This window comes from Anomaloglossus baeobatrachus, chromosome 11, assembly GCF_048569485.1.
Source record: "Anomaloglossus baeobatrachus isolate aAnoBae1 chromosome 11, aAnoBae1.hap1, whole genome shotgun sequence".
In the NCBI taxonomy this organism is placed as follows: Eukaryota; Metazoa; Chordata; class Amphibia; order Anura; family Aromobatidae; genus Anomaloglossus; species Anomaloglossus baeobatrachus.
Genome location: NC_134363.1, coordinates 57,669,240 through 57,689,565, shown reverse-complemented (window position 1 = coordinate 57,689,565; position 20,326 = coordinate 57,669,240). Strand labels below are relative to the sequence as shown.

At 42.0% G+C, this 20,326-nt stretch overlaps 1 protein-coding gene across 2 annotated transcripts in view; it reads right to left on the bottom strand.

Annotated features, from left to right (window-relative positions):
• Positions 1–6,157: 6,157 nt before the first annotated feature.
• Positions 6,158–20,326, bottom strand: part of LILRB5 (leukocyte immunoglobulin like receptor B5) — a 103,225-nt gene continuing 89,056 nt past the window's right edge. For both annotated transcript variants that reach the window (XM_075329421.1, XM_075329422.1), the window contains one exon: positions 6,158–6,772. In XM_075329421.1, the coding sequence (XP_075185536.1) occupies positions 6,617–6,772 (156 nt within the window). In that variant the 3' untranslated portion in view covers positions 6,158–6,616. The remainder of the gene's footprint in view (positions 6,773–20,326) is intronic.

The window sequence follows — 20,326 nt, the reverse complement described above, 5'->3', positions numbered from 1 at the left end:
ACAGCGACGTCACACGGCCGCCGGCCAATGGAAGCGGAGGGACGGAGATGAGCGGGATGTAAACATCCCGCCCACCTCCTTCCTTCCACATAGAGCCGGCGGCGGCCGCGGGAGGCAGGTGAGTTGCTCATCGTTCCCGTGGTGTCACACGGAGCGGCGTGTGCTACCACGGAAACGATGGTCAACTAAATCAACCGATATTATGGAACCTAACGAGCAGTACCCGACTCACGATTTGTGAACGATACTGCGTCGCTAGGAGGTGTCACACAGGCCGGCATCGCCAGCGATGCCGGATGTGCGTCACAAAGACCGTGACCCCGACGATCTATCACACGATAGATTGCCTGGTGTAAAGCAGCCTTTAGGCATCCCTCGCAATATGACAATGTCAGTGTCAAATCACACGCCCAGACTGAATGCAGAGTCCATGGATATCTGTGTCAAATCTGAAGTGACAAAAAAATGAAGGTACATAGGTATTATATCTTATTATAGTGTACATTTAGTAGAACAACCATAACAGTCTGTATAAATAGAGTGACCATAGGGACAGTGGTAACCTGCAACTGACTGTCAGATGTAAGACAGTAAGGGGTACTTTGCACACTACGACATCGCAAGCCGATGGTAGTGATGCCGAGCGCGATAGTCCCCGCCCCCGTCACAGCTGCGATATCTTGTAATAGCTGCCGTAGCAAACATTATCGCTACTGCAGCTTCACATGCACTTACCTGCCCTGCGACGTCGCTCTGGCCGGCGAACCACCTCCTTCCTAAGGGGGCGGGTCGTGCGGCGTCACAGCGACGTCACACGGCAGGCAACCAATAGAAGCAGGGGGGCGGAGATGAGCGGGACGTAAACATCCCGCCCACCTCCTTCCTTCCTCATTGCAGCCGGGACGCAGGTAAGGAGATGTTCCTCGCTCCTGCGGCTTCACACACAGCGATGTGTGCTGCCGCAGGAACGAGGAACAACATCGTAACATCGGTCCTTCCGAAATTATGGAAATGTCAGACCCTACCCCGATGATACGATTTTGACGCTTGTGCGCTCGTTAATCGTATCAAAAACGATTTACACACTCCGATGTCGACAGCGACGCCGGATGTGCATCACTTTCGATTTGACCCCACCGACATCGCAGCTGCGATGTCGTAGTGTGCAAAGTACCCCTAAGGATTACCTACAAAAAGGCCAAAGAAGGGTCAGCAGATGGTGGTATTAAGACCATAGGTACTATATTACCAGGTGCTACTTGAATACCGAAGGATCAACGCCAGACAAAACTATACAGTACCATTTGGGGATCTGGGTCGTGGACACAGCACTGGATGGCACACATTCAGGTACATTCTTTATTATTGTAGTACTGTATAGTTTTGTCTGGCGTTGATCCTTTGGTATTCAAGTGGCACCTGGTAATATAGTACCTATGGTCTTAATACCACCATCTGCTGACCCTTCTTTGGCCTTTTTGTAGGTAATCCTTACTGTCTTACATCTGACAGTCAGTTTCCGGTTACCACTGTCCCTATGGTCACTCTACTTATACAGACTGTTATGGTTGTTCTACTAGATGTACACTATAATAAGATACAATACCTATGTACCTTCATTTTTTTGTCAATTCAGATTTGACACAGATATCCATGGACTCTGCATTCAGTCTGGGCGTGTGATTCGACACTGACATTGTCATATTGCGAGGGATGCCTAATTCTATATTACTAAATGTCATCACAGGTGTTTATTAAGTATAAGGCTTACCTACATCTAGGGCATGTGCCCCCCATTTTATTTATGGTGTCGTCTCTCAATCCCTGACTGATACCAATTGGTTTTCAATTTCTATTTCCATACATTGGTTTATGTTTATGTATATTTAATGTAGAATTTGCATGGCCAATTGTAATTTTTGGAATGTGACTTTGTAATATTTGTGTACTTCGTCCATATATGTGTCCAATAGTCCCGAGTGCTATACTAATATTCATTGAAACACCTTGTTGTATCTAAAATTTTGTGAACATATTGTTTAATAAATTTACTTAAATACTAGACCTTGTGTCACTAGTTTCAACCAGTATTGTGGTTGTTTATGGGTTAAAAAGTGTATCCTAGTGTGGTCTGTGACATAGGACTAATACAGGACTTGATGTTTAATCATGCAGTTTTTTTTATGTAAAAAATTGTTGCACGTCAATGTGATTTCACATTCTTCTCTGGTTATTTTTGTCATAAATAGCACTGGGCTTTGAGCAAGCCTTTGACTTTTATGTAGAATAAAGGCTTCCCCATACTCCCTTATACACCAATGTATTGCTTCAAAATAAATCCTGTTCTGACTTAATCCAAAAAGTCATGTCCCACGATATCCATCGATTCCTTATGAGAACTTTCTCACAACAACGCTCCGTTGGTCACTGTGAGTCAGTGATCGGCCCGGAGTTTCTTAACAGCGTGAGAGTTTCAGTACATATGGCTGACTTCACAGCTGAAATCAACCCAACAAGAATTACCCCAATTACCACCACACCAGGGCAATCAGGAAGAGCTGGCCTAAGTATCAGAATTGTTGTATCGAATGGATGCACCTCTTCTGGGGTGGCTGCGAGCTGCTATTTTTAGTCTGAGGAGAACTCAATAACCATAGCCCTTCCCAGCCTGATAATACCAGCTCCCAGCTGTTTACTTTGCCTTGGCTGGATTTTTTTTAAAAATAGAGGGGACCTCACCCCATTTTCTTAAATTATTTATTTAAATAATTAAAAAAAAAAAACTGCATGAGATCCCCTCTAATTTTGATAAGTCCATGTTTGAGCCCAAACCTTGGACACCAGGTATCTGGTACGAACCTTAAACTTTACCATTTGTATTCGCTCATCCCTACTTACAAGTCACCAGAAAAAGGAGTTACATCATGACAGAAAAAGCACTCTATGGGTATGTGCACACGATAAGGATATGCTGTGTCCTGGACGCGGCAAGTCTTGACCTGCTGGGCTGCAAATCTCCTCAACAGGAGACTACAGCTGCTCGTGCCCATGATCCGGGCTCAGGCAGTTGCGGTCTCTCGCTTGTGTTCTCCCTGCGGAGAACGCCTGTGTCTCCGCAGCAAAGAATTGATATGCTGCGGCTTGAGAAGGTCCACCACAGGTCAATTTTGGCTGTGGGTAAAACAAGCACATTGGGCATGGGATTTCTAGAAATCCCATCCACTGTTCTTTTACTCTACAACACAGCATTTTAGACGCAGCTGACATACGCTGCGTTCAAAACTCTGTGAACCCTAATCATGGGCACGCGGCATACTGCTCCAGCATGCAGTAAATACATTACGAGATCTTTTTCAAGTGAATTCTGCCTGTAATTTACCTGAAAAAGAGTTACATAAAATTAACACAGTGCACAGCAATGTAAAAACGGCATTGCTTTACACATGATCTGTCTTTTGTTGCTTCTTTAAACTTGCTTCAGATTCCTAAACCATGAAGGAGTTAAAAGAAGTGGCATGTTCATTATTTGCTTTCCGAAACAGTGGGAAGTGTAGAGAAAACGATGAATGATGACGATAAACTGCCAGCAAAGCTGCTTTGGGAAAAACCCCGCCGGCATTTTCCTGAAACGGCATTGACTACAAAAACTTGGTGCCTCTGCTGCTGGAAAACAGATGTTGCGTGCATTATTGGTTTATACTAAAAAAAATCATCAATATCTTGGCATGGTTAAGGACTGTTTGGCCATATGAAATGAGTTGGAATTTTTTACAGTTTGGGGAATTAAAGGAAAATGTTAATGGTGTCCCAACGAAAAAGCAAAAAGGTTTAAAGCCAATATGAGCAGGTTTTTTTTTCCAGTTGAGAATATTGCTGATTTCCATGTCTTCAGCATTGAATCCCTCCCAAATTTGGTTTAGATTATGAAAATAAACTTGCTACAAAGCTGAAATATTGATCATTTAATGAACACAGAAAGGTCAGATTTCGGCAAGACAAAAGTTTTGTCGCCCACAGAAAGTAATGTGAAATTCAAACAAATAATTAACTTCTAAAACAAAGATATGTTGCATAACATTGGTGAATGATGTTGTAGTGCTATTAGAGCCATATTTAATATTTTGTGTGACTTCCATGAGCTTGAAGGACTGCATCCATGCGGTTCAACAATGATTCATACAATTTATTGATGAAGTCATCAGGAATAGCAGAGAATGCAGTCTTACATGCCTCCCAGAGTTCATCTAGATTCTTTGGTTTTGTCTTCCAGGCTTCCTCTTTCATCCTACCCCAAACGTGCTCAATGATGTTCATGTCTGGTGACTGGGCTGGCCAGTCCTTCAGCACCTTGATCTTCTTTGCCAGGAGGACCTTTGTTGTAGAGATGGATGTATGAGATGGAGCACCATACTGCTGCAGAATTTGACCCCTTTTATGATTGGGAATGTAAGAGGTAGCTAATACTTCTTGATATTTTAGGTTATTGTTATTGCCTTCCACCTTGCAAATGTTTCGCACACCCCCATACTGAATGTAATCCCAGACCATGATCTTTCCACCTCCAAACTTGACGGTTTTCTGGATCCATACGGGCTCCAGTAGGTCTCCTGCAGTATTTGCGGCGGCTGTGGTTTAATTCAACTGAATATTCATCAGAGAAATCCACCTTCTGCCGCTTTTCCAGCGTCCATCTGACCCTCACTCAGAGCTGAATCTGGCTCTCAAGGTCAGAAAGGTTGGAAACACAAGTCTAGAACATCCAAACTTTTGGGTATCAGGTATCATGGTATTTTCCCATATCTAGTGTGACAGATACCATGTCTAAAATGTTTGACTTGGGAGATTGAATGAAAAAGACATTTGACTTGCAAGTTATTTGGGTCGAGGAAGGAAGCAACCAATTCAGTTTTCTTTGCACAGAATCACATTTTGGCCAATAATTTTTAGGAAATATCGGAATAGCATTTTGTTTTCTGTGTACTGTATTTTTCGTTTTATAAAATGCACCGGATTATAAGACGCACCCCAAATATACACTCTAGAGATTTTTTTTTTTTTTTAAAAAAAAGGGGTCCGTCTTATACGCCAGTGGTGTCTTACCGTAGGGGGGGCGACAGCAATGGTCGAGCAGGAGTCACAGGAGACAGGGGGTACTGGAGTCAGGCAATGCTGGCTGCTGTGTGGCCGGCTGTGCTGTGTGGCTGGTGGCTGTGCTGGCTGGTGTGTGGCCGGCTGCTGTGTGGACAACTGCTGTGTAGCCGGCTGCGGTGGGCTGTGTGGAGCAGAGCAGTGCCGCGGGTGATATGCTCTGTTGGTGTTGCGCTAATAATAATAATAATGCCACCGGGAATTGGCACCTGCACAGACTGAGCTCTCAGATGCGGGTTGTGTGGAATAGAATGGTGCCGCGGGTGAGATACTCTGTTAGCATTTCGCTACTCACAATAATGCCGCCGGGATGCCGTGAGTAGCGAAATGCTAACAGAGTATCTCACCCGCGGCACCATTCTATTCCACACAACCCGCACCACCGACAGAGCATCTCACCCACGGCACCGCTCTGCTCCACATAGTGCCCACTGCAGCCAGCACAGCTCTGTACTGCCGGCAGAGCATCTCACGCTCAGCAGTCAGCACCACCGCATCTAACCCGCCAAAGTCAGCCCAGCCTCGCACCACCGACAGAGTATCTCACCCGCTGTAGCCAGCACAGCCCTGCTCCATACAGCGCCCACCGCAGCCAGCACAGTGCCCATTCTCCACCATCCCGGTAAGCTACATTCGGATTTTAAGATGCACCCCTCATTTTCCTCCCAATTTTTTGGGAGGAAAACGCATCTTATAATCCAAAAAATACGGTATTCATTCTAGTTAGAGTTTAAAAATGGTTCCAAATTTAAATCTGTACAGGGCCCAAATATACCAGTAATAATGCTTGGGTCTACCTATTTAGCAAGCATGGCTAAGTTCAGGGCTCAAGTGCGACTGCACATCGTATCACATCACCCCCAAATGTCATACGATATAACCTTTATCTTCTCAATTACTCTGCTTTATCCTCCAAAGTATCCCCACATGGAAAAGATTTCTGCAATTGACATTACCAATCCATAAGTCGTCTTGCTATAAAAAAATTAACAGTTTTAAAGAAAATAACCATTTTTTAAAATTATTTTAATAGCACTTATACAATTACACAAGACAGAATTACAGACAAGTATAGTCACAATATACTATTTATTGTGAGAGAATACAATCCATTTTGTTCTTATAGAAACTATCTTGTCTTATAAGTGAATGATGTCAGAGGGCTCAGCTAACACTGATGGGCGGGGAAGTTTCACATTTCTGTACACACCCCTGTGGCTCTTATTGGTGCATAGTTCTGAGGAGTTATTTCTTTGTTTGAGGTACTATATAAACTGGTCGCATGATGTAATAAAGCAGAAACTTTCAGTAAACCACAAAGCGTGTGTGCTGCAATGATTTCCCAAGCGCTTGTAAAACAAATCTTACTAATTTGGAGCTCCGATGGCATAGAAGGAGTGTATTTTGCTCACAGTGTCAATATATTAAAGAACTGAATTCACATATTGTATTTCACCCTTTTTTATAACTATGGCTTATTTTTTTTCACTACTGCATATAGGCTGGTATCTGTAGGTTTTTCTGGTTGAGTGTCCTTTTTTAGGATGTTCCTGTTCAATTTGGCATACGTGATTCCATCATAATTATCTTCATCCACAACTGTATCTTTCATATCGACCTTCATCTGTAACATCAAATATGTATTATTAGTTTTTTGTGCTGCTTTATATGTTTTTCTATTACAATTAAAGTTATTTTTTGTGTAAAAAAACCCCCATAGTAGTGGGAAAGTTCTGTTCCAAGCCCATAGTTACTAACAATTAAATACCAATTTATGTAGTATTGTGTGACCCAACCAGTAATGTTAGAAAAGTCTCTTTAAGAGCCTGTTGGAGAGACAAGTTGTCACCACTCTCCATCCAGCATCCAGGCTCGTTATTGAGGAATGTAAAGAGATAGATATTGGAATATATCAACAATATAAACAATAACTTGTTCATTTCACGCCTGAAAGGCTTGGTGCTGTCCTTAAATGTCATGGAAGTCATGAAAAATACAAGTTGTGGTAGTTTTTCATGTCGGGTGTACTCCTTTTTGCATCAACTAATTTGAATCAAATTGAAGATGTATATTATTAACCTTACTTTCACGTTAAAATTCATGTTATATATTTTTAAAGTGTTATTATGTTCTGTGAGATATTGATTAAAATATTTCTGTATTTTCCAGATTGTAAGATACACTCTTTTCCCTGAAAACTGGGGGGAAAAGGGGATACGTCTTATAATCCGGATATGGCTTACCGGGGAGGCGGTGATTGAGTAGGATCACCGGTGGCAGGGTCAGAGATACTGAGGACTCAGAGGAGGGTGTGTCACTACAGTAGAGTGGCTCAGGAGGGTCACAGGACAGTACTGCGGGATCAGGAGTGTCGCGGCAGTGGGTACCATTGATCTGCTGGTGGGCTACCGACTCAACAGAACTGCAGCCTCCATTGAACTGCTGGCGGTATGCAATGGACTTGAAGAAAATAGCTGCGGAGGCCAATCTGTGCATGCTCTTGAAGTCCATCATGTCAACCACTGGCAGTTCAATGGAGCCCACAACCTGCAGCGCACCAGGAGATCAGTGGCACTCATTGCTGCGATACCCCCGAGCCCGCAGTTCCACTGACCCTCCTGAGCAGCGACACCCCCTCCTCCGAGCCCACAGCATTGCTGACCCTGCCTCCTGTGAACCTTCTGAGCCGCTCCACCACCACCACTACGCCCTGGTGAGATATAATAAAACACACTAGAATTATAAGATGGACCCACATTTTAACATTAAAAAATATTTTTCCTATTTTCCACCTCAAACTCTGGGGTGCGTCTTATAATCCAGTGCGTCTTATAAAACAAAAATATGGGACTTTTCAAAAGTAAACCCCATGACCACATTTAGTTATTACATAAAACTATTCTATCAATGCCAAATCTTGCCACCATACAGTGAATAAATGTTACTGTCCTACTATTACTTGTACTGTGTGAAGACCAATATTACTAAGATTACCAATATACAAGGCCAACATAATATCACCAAGTCATGATCACTACCATTTTCACGTCATAGAGACTTAATATTATCATACTTAATTTATACCAGTATATAAATACCAATAACACCAATTTTCAAAGCTGAAGTATTATTGTCACACCATGACCACATTACTACAAAGTGACTGAATAACATTCAATCCAACAATCACTGAATAAAAAACATTTGCCACATATTTCTGAGAAAATTAGATCCTGGTGCTGCCAATTTGTGTGTTACATGATTGGCACCTACAGAGGTGATAGCCCAACTGCCTGACACCTTAGCAGATATGTTTGATTATACCCCAATTTTTGATGATGGAACCTCTAGGACAGTAACACTTGATATCACCTGAGTAATCGGTCTTCAAACAATGCTCTTTAGACAGCCCATATCCTGATTGGAACCAGGATACAGATTGAAGCCTTCGTCTATCTTATCAAACCAGATCCCTTTCAGGCTGTTCACAAAATAAGATTACTGACTAAATGAAACGTTAAAGGGGTTGCCCATTACTAGGACAACTGCTTCTGATTCCACATCTTTCCGCCCAGGTAACATCAAAAAGTCTATACTCACCTCCCATTCCGGTGATGTTCCAGTGGTGCTTCAGCTCATGTTCCCAGGGCTCACATGACGTTGTGACGTCATGAGAGCAAGGCGCTCAATCTCTGCCGGCTTCTGTCTCCCCACTTTCAGACCAAACGAGTTAATCAACAGGAAGTAAGCGTTGCGGCTGCCGCTCACTTCTTGTTGGTAGCTCCTATGTGCGAAGACTGGGAGATAGAAGTCGGTGGTGATTATGCTGGAAAGGTGCCAGTACGTGAAGTGAGTATAGGCTTTATTATTTTACCTGGAGGAAACATGTGGCATCAGAAGGGGTTGTCCTAGTAGTGGACATCCCCTTAAAGGCTCTCAGACATTCAGATTGAGCTATTGATCTATTCACTGTAAAATCATTCTACAAAGAGACTGTAGAAACCTAATAGTTACATCTTTTTAATAAAATGCTAAAGCCAAAAATTCTTTATAGTAAAAAAAAAACCCTACATGTTGTTATATATACTAAAATTTCCCCAAAAGTACTGTTAATCATTACACTTTAGGGTCTAGATCAAATTAGCGCTTAACTAAGGGCAGAAAATGAAGCCAGGAGACAATACTTTGGAATTTGAATGTCATCATAATATGGCTATGAGTTTCCTGAGGGAAAAAAAGCAGAGATTGCACTTTGCATGACTTCATTTTTCCATTCTATAGAAAAGGAACAGTTACATCTTCTGTTTTACAGTAATGATGCAAGTGTGTTCTAAAAAAAAATTAAAGCTGAGTTCAGCAAGTTATACAGGGCAAATTACTTATACAGCGGGTAAAATAAGTATTAAATAATTCACCAATATTCTAATTAAATATATTTCTAAAGGTACTGTTGAGAAGAATTTCTCACCAGATGTCGGTAGCAACCCATCCAATCACCACAGGCAAAGAAATCAAACCATAGATGTCCATAAATGAAGTTATGTGTAATAATAAGAAATGACGCAGGGAAAAAGTGTTGAACACAAGGAAAGAGATGCAAAAAAACATGGAAAGTCATGACATTTGCTGAGACCTATCAGTAATTAGAAGCAATCCTGCCATTTAGTGAAAAATGATATCAGCTGGTTTAACTGATGGCCTATAAAAAGGTGTCTCATTACCAAGGTGTCACACAAGAAACATCTCATGATGGGCAAAACCGGTGAGCGCTCTCATACCTTCACAAAGTTATTGTTAGGGTTGGCGGATTGGAAGTAAATATTGTGTTCCAATCACAACCCGGGGTCCACCATGCTCTAAGATGGTAACGAGCTGCTAAGGTCCTGAGGACTGGCCGGACAACAGCAGACCACAATAAGGAGAGCACACTACAGGCTGTGTTACACATCCCACAGGTAGCATGCAGTAACCTATGTTACTTCACATAAGTATATGACTCTGCGTTACTCCACACAAAGCAAACATACTGAAGTCTATGTTACCTCAAATAGACTTGAGGTATAGAGATTAGTGTTACTTCACACAGAGCTAGCATACAGAAGTCTATGTTACTTGACATAGACAACACAAACACACACTGAAATAACTAAAGAGGCTAACAGACAGTACAGCAGGCCACAAGAGCGTTGCCGTAAGAAAGGAGATAGTGAAGACGCAAATTCAAATGGCTAGGAATGTGTTTGCATGCAACCACGTGCACACACCACTATGTTAGAAAGGTTGATACTAACATATTTGCCTGTCTAGTGTTGTATAGTGATGCTTCACCAGCATGCAAAACCTACCCGGCACACACACACAGACACCAGGACACCGTGACTGCGTTCATACAAACACTCTCTCAGAAGTACATTGATCTCTGCGCACCCATGTGCACCAGTGGAAGGTTTAAATAACCTAAGCACCTCCCCAAACAATTGACACCCAGTCGACATGGGTGTTGACCGTGCACCACTCCTGTAGCGCCACGTCATCAGCCCTGCTGACGTCAGACCCCCAATGGGAAGCTGCCACGTCACACACGTGCAATAGAGCGGAATCTATTCTTAGTCTCTGCAGGCAAAGCAGCTCCTTTCTGCGCATGTGCCATGGAGCCTACTTGGGACTTAGCTGTAAGGCCCGTTTCACACGTCAGTGAAAAACACAGACGTTTTTCACTGGCGTGTAAAACATGAATCACGGCACACGTGGGTTGTCTAAGTGCAATCCGGGCTCCGTTCTCCGTGGCCTGTGATTGCACTTAGAAATCAACTCACCTGTGCGCGCTCCCGCTCTCCATGGTGCTGATCGCTCCCGCGATGCAGCATCCGGCCGGCGCTGACCCCTACAGCAGCTGCTTCCGGGTCGGCTGTGTCGCGCATCATTAATATGCGCGACAGTAATCAGCCGGCTTAGAAGCAGCAGGGAGAACGGGCTGCAGAGAGCGCGGCTGAAGACGGGTGAGTAAAAATGTTTATTATTTTAAATGCACGTTTTTTTCTGGCACGTGTTTCACGGACCACACCACTGCGTGGTCCGTGGGACATCAGTGATGCCAGAAAAAAATGGACATGTCTCCGTGCGGCAATCACGCACACGCGGGTACGCCGCACGGAGACACGTGCAGTGAAAAATCACTGACGTGTGAGCAGACCCATTCATTATAATGGTGTCAGTGATTCTGGTACGTTTAAAAAAAAAGCACAAACGTACCAGAATCACTGACGTGTGAAAGGGGCCTAACATGCAAAGTAAAGTGAGTGTATCTCACATAAGCATGCTAAGCGCTGGGACTGGTGCCTTGGCTGAGCAGCAGTCTCAGCAGCTGTCCCAGAATGGTAGACCTCAGCATCCAGGGGCACTTGGGATCTATCCCACGAAGCAAGAATATGCCGACACATAACACTTATTGCTGCAAAACATACTGATAGCATTGGTTATAGAAGAATTTCTAAACTACTGAAGGCTCCAGTGAGCACTGTCAGGGCCTATTATCTGAATGTAGAAAGAACATAATTTCATCATAAACTGGCCAGAATCAGGTGTTCCCAGCAAGATTTCAGACAGAGTAGTGAAAAGATTTATCAGATGAGTTGTTCAAAATACCTGGAATCAGTAGGTACAATTGTTTCAAAGAAAACAATAAGTAATTTACTCAAGCTTCATGGCCTGTATGCACGCTCACCACGCAAGACTCCATTGCTGAACAAAAAGCAGGTTCAAGTGAGTTTAAAGTTTGCTCAACAATATTTTGACAAGACTGTGACATACTGAGAGAATATAGTCTGGTCAGATGAGAGCAAAATTGAACTCTTTGGATGCACACCAAGTTTGGAGGGCAAAAGGCATATGACCCCAAAAACACCAACAACAGTGAAGTTTGGAGGTGGGGACATGGCGTGGGGATGTTTTCTGGCATACAGCACTGGCAAACTTCAAATATTTGAAGAAAGGATGAATGGACAAATGTACCTAGACATTCTTGGTAAAAATCTGCTGCTATCTACCAGGATGATGAAGATGAAATGAGGGTGGACATTTCGGCAAGACAATGATCCCAAACACACAGGCAAGGAAACTCTCAATTGGTTTCAGAGTAAGAAAATAAAGCTGCTAGAATGGCCGAGCCGATCACCGGAGCTGAATCTAATAGAAAATTTATGAAAGGAACTAAAGCTCAGAGTTCATAGAAGGAGCCCACAGTACTTTCTGGACTTGAAGAGTTTGTGTGGAAGAATGGGCCAAAATCCCACCTGAGCATTACATCCCACTAGTTTCTCCATACAAGAGGCGTCTTGAAGCTGTGATCACCAAAAAGCTTTCGTACAAAGTATTAATAAAATTTTCAGTAAGCGTCTTCAATACTTTTTTGTGGTGTCATTTGTCGCTGTTGCACATCACTAAATTTATGACAACTTTGGTTTGATTTCGTTGCCTTTGTGGAATGGTTGGGTTGTTATTGATATCGAGTGAGAAATTCATGTCAAAAGCACTTTTAGTGTAATATTTACTTAAAAAACTGGTTACGTGGTCAATACTTTTTACCCTCTGTATGGTAATTTGATACTTTTTTTAAAATAAATATTTGTACCCTCTATTCCATAATACATTTGTGATATGCCGATAACATTAGAGTTTATCATCCTCAGATAAAAATTGTCCCCTGATAATAAGAAAACCACAAGGTGTTCCATAGTTAACAAATAGACAAATGCCCATCAAGTTCAACCCAGGGATGGGAAAGGATAAAAGGAAAAGACATCTGAGTAACAACAATACATGATCCTGTGCAAATTAAGAGCTCATCCTTCCCACCTCATTCCAATTTTCAATCCACAGAACTAATCACTCAGAAAAGAACATTACACATTTGCATAATTATTTGTTATTTTCTTTGAAAAAAGCATCTAAGCCTTTTTTCAACTATCATCGGGTCCCACTATGACCAGTTGAGGTAGACTGGTCCACAGATTAATAGTTCTTAAAGGGGTTGTCCACTATTTTTACATTGATGGCCTGTTTTTAGGATAGGTCATCAATGTCTGATCGGCTGGGGTCCAATAGCTTGAACCTCTGTTGATTAGCTGTTCTCAGTGCCGGCTATAGCAGCCAGAAATGCTCAATTCCAGAGCTGCTCCATCTTCTGATAGTGGCCACGGGTACTGCACATCCGCCTCCCATTAATCTGAAAAAGAGGCAGATGTGTAGTACCTGGTCACAACCACTATCAGAAGATGGAGCAGCTCCGGAACTGAGCATTTCCGCTTGCCTGCTGGCGCCGTCGGCACCAAGAACAGCTGATCAGCGGGTGTGCTGGCTGTCTGCCCCTGGCTGAACAGACATTGATGACCTATCCTAAGGATGGGCCATCAATGTTGAAGTAGTGGACAACCCCTTAAAGGCAAAGAACTTTTGTCTCCTCTGGAGATTGATCCTTTTTTCTCTCCCTCTTTTGAAGGTTGATATGGAAGGGTTAATAGTTTCTATATTTCTAGATTATAAATACTTTATTATTACATTCAGTTTTAATTAGTACATTTTGTTTTAGTACATGCAAGTCTCATAGTCTGATATTCAAGGTTTTATTTTTGTATATAAATCATCTGTGTTTCTGAGAGTTAGGCCTCTTTCAGACGTTAGTGATTCTGATACGTATGTGCTAGCTTTTATACATACCTGAGTCACGAACATACGCAAACCCATTATAATCAATGGGTCTGCACACATATCAGTAATTTTTCACTGACCGTGTCTCCGTGTGTTCTGCATGGAGACATGTCCGTTTTTTTCTGGCATCACTGATGTCCCTCGGACCACGCTATGGTGTGGTCCGTAAAACATGTACCAGAACAACAAAATGAAAAGCATTTTATACTCACCTTCTCCAGCGACGCTGTGTTCAGCCTCTGCTAGCAGCTGCTTCCTTCCCGGCTCATTACTGTCGTGCATATTCATGTATGCAGCTAGAGCCAACCCGAAAGTAGCTGCAGAGGTGAGACAGCAGGGCTGTGGAGTCGGTGTTCATTTTGGTGGAGTCGGAGTCGGTATAAAATGGACCGACTCCGACTCCTAAAATACAGTTAGATCGAGAAATATTTGGACAGTGACACAAGTTTTGTTATTTTAGCTGTTTACAAAAACATGTTCAGAAATACAATTATATATATAATATGGGCTGAAAGTGCACACTCCCAGCTGCAATATGAGAGTTTTCACATCCAAATCGGAGAAAGGGTTTAGGAATCATAGCTCTGTAATGCATAGCCTCCTCTTTTTCAAGGGACCAAAAGTAATTGGACAAGGGACTCTAAGGGCTGCAATTAACTCTGAAGGCGTCTCCCTCGTTAACCTGTAATCAATGAAGTAGTTAAAAGGTCTGGGGTTGATTACAGGTGTGTGGTTTTGCATTTGAAAGCTGTTGCTGTGACCAGACAACATGCGGTCTAAGGAACTCTCAATTGAGGTGAAGCAGAACATCCTGAGGCTGAAAAAAAAGAAAAAAATCCATCAGAGAGATAGCAGACATGCTTGGAGTAGCAAAATCAACAGTCGGGTACATTCTGAGAAAAAAGGAATTGACTGGTGAGCTTGGGAACTCAAAAAGGCCTGGGCATCCACGGATGACAACAGTGGTGGATGACCGCCGCATACTTTCTTTGGTGATAAAGAACCCGTTCACAACATCAACTGAAGTCCAAAACACTCTCAGTGAAGTAGGTGTATCTGTCTCTAAGTCAACAGTAAAGAGAAGACTCCGTGAAAGTAAATACAAAGGGTTCACATCTAGATGCAAACCATTCATCAATTCCAAAAATAGACAGGCCAGAGTTAAATTTGCTGAAAAACACCTCATGAAGCCAGCTCAGTTCTGGAAAAGTATTCTATGGACAGATGAGACCAAGATCAACCTGTACCAGAATGATGGGAAGAAAAAAGTTTGGAGAAGAAAGGGAACGGCACATGATCCAAGGCACACCACATCCTCTGTAAAACATGGTGGAACATTCTGCAATGGCCAAGTCAATCACCAGATCTTCACCCAATTGAGCATGCATTTCACTTGCTCAAATCCAGACTTAAGACGGAAAGACCCACAAACAAGCAAGACCTGAAGGCTGCGGCTGTAAAGGCCTGGCAAAGCATTAAGAAGGAGGAAACCCAGCGTTTGGTGATGTCCATGGGTTCCAGACTTAAGGCAGTGATTGCCTCCAAAGGATTCGTAACAAAATATTGAAAATAAAAAATTTTTTTTTGGGTTTGGTTTATTTGTCCAATTACTTCTGACCTCCTAAAATGTGGCGTGTTTGTAAAGAAATGTGTACAATTCCTACAATTTCTATCAGATATTTTTGTTCAAACCTTCAAATTAAACGTTACAATCTGCACTTGAATTCTGTTGTAGAGGTTTCATTTCAAATCCAATGTGGTGGCATGCAGAGCCCAACTCGCGAAAATTGTGTCACTGTCCAAATATTTCTGGACCTAACTATATATAATAAATTGGGTACAGTAGTTGAATGCGGAAAGTTATGAAATGTCCTGTAAATGGCTGTTCTATTCCTGATCTAAGGCTACATTCACACAGCGTTTTTGCTGTATTTTTTGAGGATACGTTTTTCAGCTGCAAAAGCAGATCAGCTTTTTAAAAAAACCGCATCACCTGAAAGATTTTTGAGCTCATAGATAATATTTTCAATAGCAAAAGCAGATTAGAAAAATGGCACACAAACTGATATGCTAATTCTTTGTGAGGATCCGTTTTTGAGCCCAAAAATGGATCCTCAGAAAACAATGCTTCAAACATGATAAGTACAATTAAACTGATGAATGAGAGTAATGACCAACATCTAGAAGAAAATTTAGAATTCAGTATGTTAGAGATGGAAGGCCACAGTACTTTTAGTTCAAGCAATCGCTCAATCATTAAATAACCATTTCTTATAGATATGGTGAACCCTTAGGTAATCCTTAATGCAGGTCAATGGACAGAGGTGGGTGAATTGAAGGAATTGCTGAATCACCCATTTACCGTGACTAAAAAATTACAAGCTGAGGATTTAACTCCTGGCATTTTCATAGGGGAGTGGAAGAACTTGCTATTTTGCCTGTCCCAAAGAGGTTTAATCGCACATGGCATTTCTGCTTCACTGAAACGGAGAGAGAGACAGCTATTGGAAAATAAAATTCTTCTGGCAGCTGTTTATGTGGACCCAAGTCATCGAATACTGCTTGATGATCAACAGCTTACTAAAGGAACAGAAGCTCTGACTGAGGTAGCAGTTAGGATGAGTGGCCTACAGGACTGCCAGGCGCAAGAGGACTTGGGTCCTGACAGTGCTACTGCTGCCATACCTTTATTCTCATCAGATGAGGAGTTTAACTTTGACAAGTATTTGGATGACATGGAGCAGGCAAAGCGTTGCCACAAGGAAAAAGATTTCACTCCATCTCCTATAGCAGCAGACAGAGTTTCCAGAGATGCTCAGCACTGGTTGACCCTTTTGCCTTCACTCTGCGGTCCAGCTCACCCCAAACCATCTCGATTGGGTTCTGGTCTGGTGACTGTGGAGGCCAGGTTATCTGGCGTAGCACCCCATTACTCTCCTTCTTAGTCAAATAGCCCTTACACAGCCTGGAGGTGTGTTTGGGGTCATTGTCCTGTTGAAAAATAAATGATGGTCCAACTAAATGCAAACCGGATGGAATAGCATGCCGCTGCAAGATGCTGTGGTAGCTATCCTGGTTCAGTATGCTTTCAACTTTGAATAAATCCCCAACAGTGTCACCAGCAAAGCACCCCCACACCATCACACCTCCTCCTCCATGCTTCACGGTGGGAACCAGGCATGTAGAGTCCATCCGTTCACCTTTTCTACAAAGACACGGTGGTTGGATCCAAAGAGCTCAAATTTGGACTCATCAGAAAAAAACACAGATTTCCACTCGTCTAATGTCCATTCCTTGTGTTCTTTAGCCCAAAAAAGTCTCTTCTGCTTGTTGCCTGTCCTTAGCAGTGGTTTCCTAGCAGCTATTTTACCATGAAGGCCTGCTGCACAAAGTCTCCTCTTAACAGTTGTTCTAGAGATAAGAAGGTGTGTCCAAACTCTTGGTCTGTACTGTATATATATATATATATATATATATATGATCTATATATAAATATATGTAATCTATGTTACATATTGTATTACATATTTACAATGTATTAGTTTGTGTTCTAAAGTTGCATTCCAATAAATATATTTTATGTTCTGATTATTGTATGATAAAAATGATTAAAATGTCTGATGTTCACATTGTCCTACAATACATTTTTCACTTAAATATTAGCAATATATGTGGGAGTCGGAGTCGGTGCAAGGGAAATTGAGGAGTCGGAGTTGGAGTCGGAGTCGCAGGTTTGGCTTACCGACTCCAGAGCCCTGTCAGACAGTGGTGGCCGGATGCTGCATCATGGAACTCTTCAGCACCAATCAGAGCACAACAGCAACAACAAAGGTGATTTACAGGAAACAGCTATAGACCATACTTTTTGTATGAGCAGTTAATGAAGTCACCCCTAAAAGACATTTCTTCTCAAGACTAAATAAATGTTATTTAAATTTTTCCTCATTTTGTAGCCCTTATTCATTGTTTGAAAGGCGCTCCAGCAATAATTTGTAATCTTTAGCGGAATATAATGGCAAATGTTCAATTTCCCTGCAGCACGACCCCAGGAGAACTAAGGGGAAGTATTTATTAATAATCTCTGGGTCCCTTTTTTACACCAAGAAACACTGAACTCAGTCATACTTCCTCACATTTCTTCTACTAGCAGCCAAACAATCTCTTGCCCAACCGCCTTCCTTCTTTTTTCCCTTTTGATTCTGTTTAGCGACTGATACTTCAGTTACACACCCCTCCAAAACTCCATTTACTGATCCTTATTAGGACTATAATGACTGTAACGATATCTGGCTCTTTTGCCTTTCTTGGTTCCTTCAATGCCTGATAGGAAGGATGTAGTATTAGCAAGTTCAAATAAATTTAAATATCACTATGCAGTGCATAGAAAACCTCCTAATAACACGAAATACAACAATGCAGCACAAAATACTTCCCCAGAATCTTCTAACAAGTGGAACATAGAAGCAAAAAGTAGTACTCGAAAATTATAACTCAAATTGTACAGTTCAGCAGAAAATACCTTCCTGAAAGTGCCAAATCACATAGTGCACCAGTAAACACAACACCTATAAATTGAGGCCGCCTTGCCATTGGCTGTTGGGCTCACATAAAATCTGGCCATTTTTGTGCTAAGTATCTAAATTTTACATGTTTTCCATAGCAGTAATGCATATCTATATTCCCATATTTATTGTTTCACATATCCTATCACTACAGAGTGCAACTGTCTCCTTTTTGTTACTATATTTCATGCTCAGTTTGCACCTGTTCACATTAGAAAGGTAGGATGTGCCATCAGTCTTTTTCTCAGCAACAAAAATAAGTTTACAAACAGTGCAAAAGATCAGACAGAAATACCTGTGCAGAAGTGCCAAGGACCACAGTGCAACATAAAGTAGCTCCCCAGAAGAGCCATAGAGCGTATTATTAAACCCTTCACCCCCGAGCCTGTTTTCACCTTCCTGACAAGACCAATTTTACAATTCTGACCATTGTCACCTTATGTGATATATTCCAGTGATTCTGAGATTGATTTTCATGACACATTATACTTCAAGTTAGTGGAAAAGGTTGGTCGATATTATTTGCATTTATAATAATCAAATATAATATATTTGATAATATCAAACATTTTACAAAAAAATTCTAAAATTTCACAATTTTTAAACTTGGAATTTTTATGGCCTTGAACCACATTGTTATATTACATAGTTAATAATTTAACATTTGCCACATGTCAGCACCTTGAAGCATAATTTTTTTTTGTTAGAAACGTTAAAATGTTTATCAACAATTTCTCATTTTTCCAACAAAATTTCCCAAACTAATTTTTTTAAGGACCACATCACATGTGACTTTGAGGGGCCTATATGACAGAAAATTCTCAAAAATGACACAAGTTTAAAAGCTGCACCCCTCAATGTACATAACTGTAATGGCAAGCCACCCACTAAGTAGGACCCCGAGCTACTGCAAAACCCTTTAACCCCTATACAGGGATCTGGAATTACTGCAGGGGCCAGGGGTTCACTGCCTATGGTAGGCTGCATTCCAGAGGTGGGGTAGTCGACAGACCGAGGTCAAACCGAGATGTCAGGCGAGGTACAAAACAGCAAGCAGGAGGAATGTACAGAAAACAGGCCAAGGTCAAATCGAGATGTCAGGCGAGGTACAAAATGGCAGGCAGGAGGTACGTCAATAAAGAAAGCCGAGTTCATATGAGGCATAAAGCAAGTTGCACAGTACCAGGAAGGATGTGGCTAAAGGCAACACAAGACTATCTCTGGCAAGGAATCAGGGACACTGAAAGATATAAAAAGGTGTGGTGCCTTCCCATAGGCTGAAGTAGGAGCTGATAGTAGCTGGAAGGCACACACCCCTACAGTCAGTCAGCAGCCCACCAGAACCACTGGAACTGACTTCTCCACAATCATCAGCACAGCCTGCAGTGTGAGCAGAGCAGCACCTGGTGACCGGGGCAGATGTCACCGGAGCAGGCCCTGGTGGAGACGTGACAATAACTTCACATGACATACAATGACAAAAAAGACAGTTGCCTTCTGTAATGTTAAAGTATGTAAACCATGAATGTAAGAATGAAGACATGCATTACTGGTAAAGGAAATGTAAGAAAAAATAGAGATATTTAGCATACAAAAATGGCCATTTCTATATCTGCCCAGGAGCCACGTCAAGGCAATCTCAAATACTGGGTAGCTAATCTAAACTGAAGCCTCTCTCTGGATTTAAAAACCTCCTGTGTATGGGCAAGTAGGAGCTTTCTGACTGTGCACCCCTACAGGAGATTACCTTGACGCAGCTAGTGGACAGATATAGAAATGGCCATTTTTGTATGCTAAATATGGCCAGAGACTATACCTGGCAAACCTGGTAGTCTTTATCGGACTTTGCGTTTCCATAGGAATTATTGGCAACCCATGATTACATTGCAGGAGTCCCAATCACGTGGGAG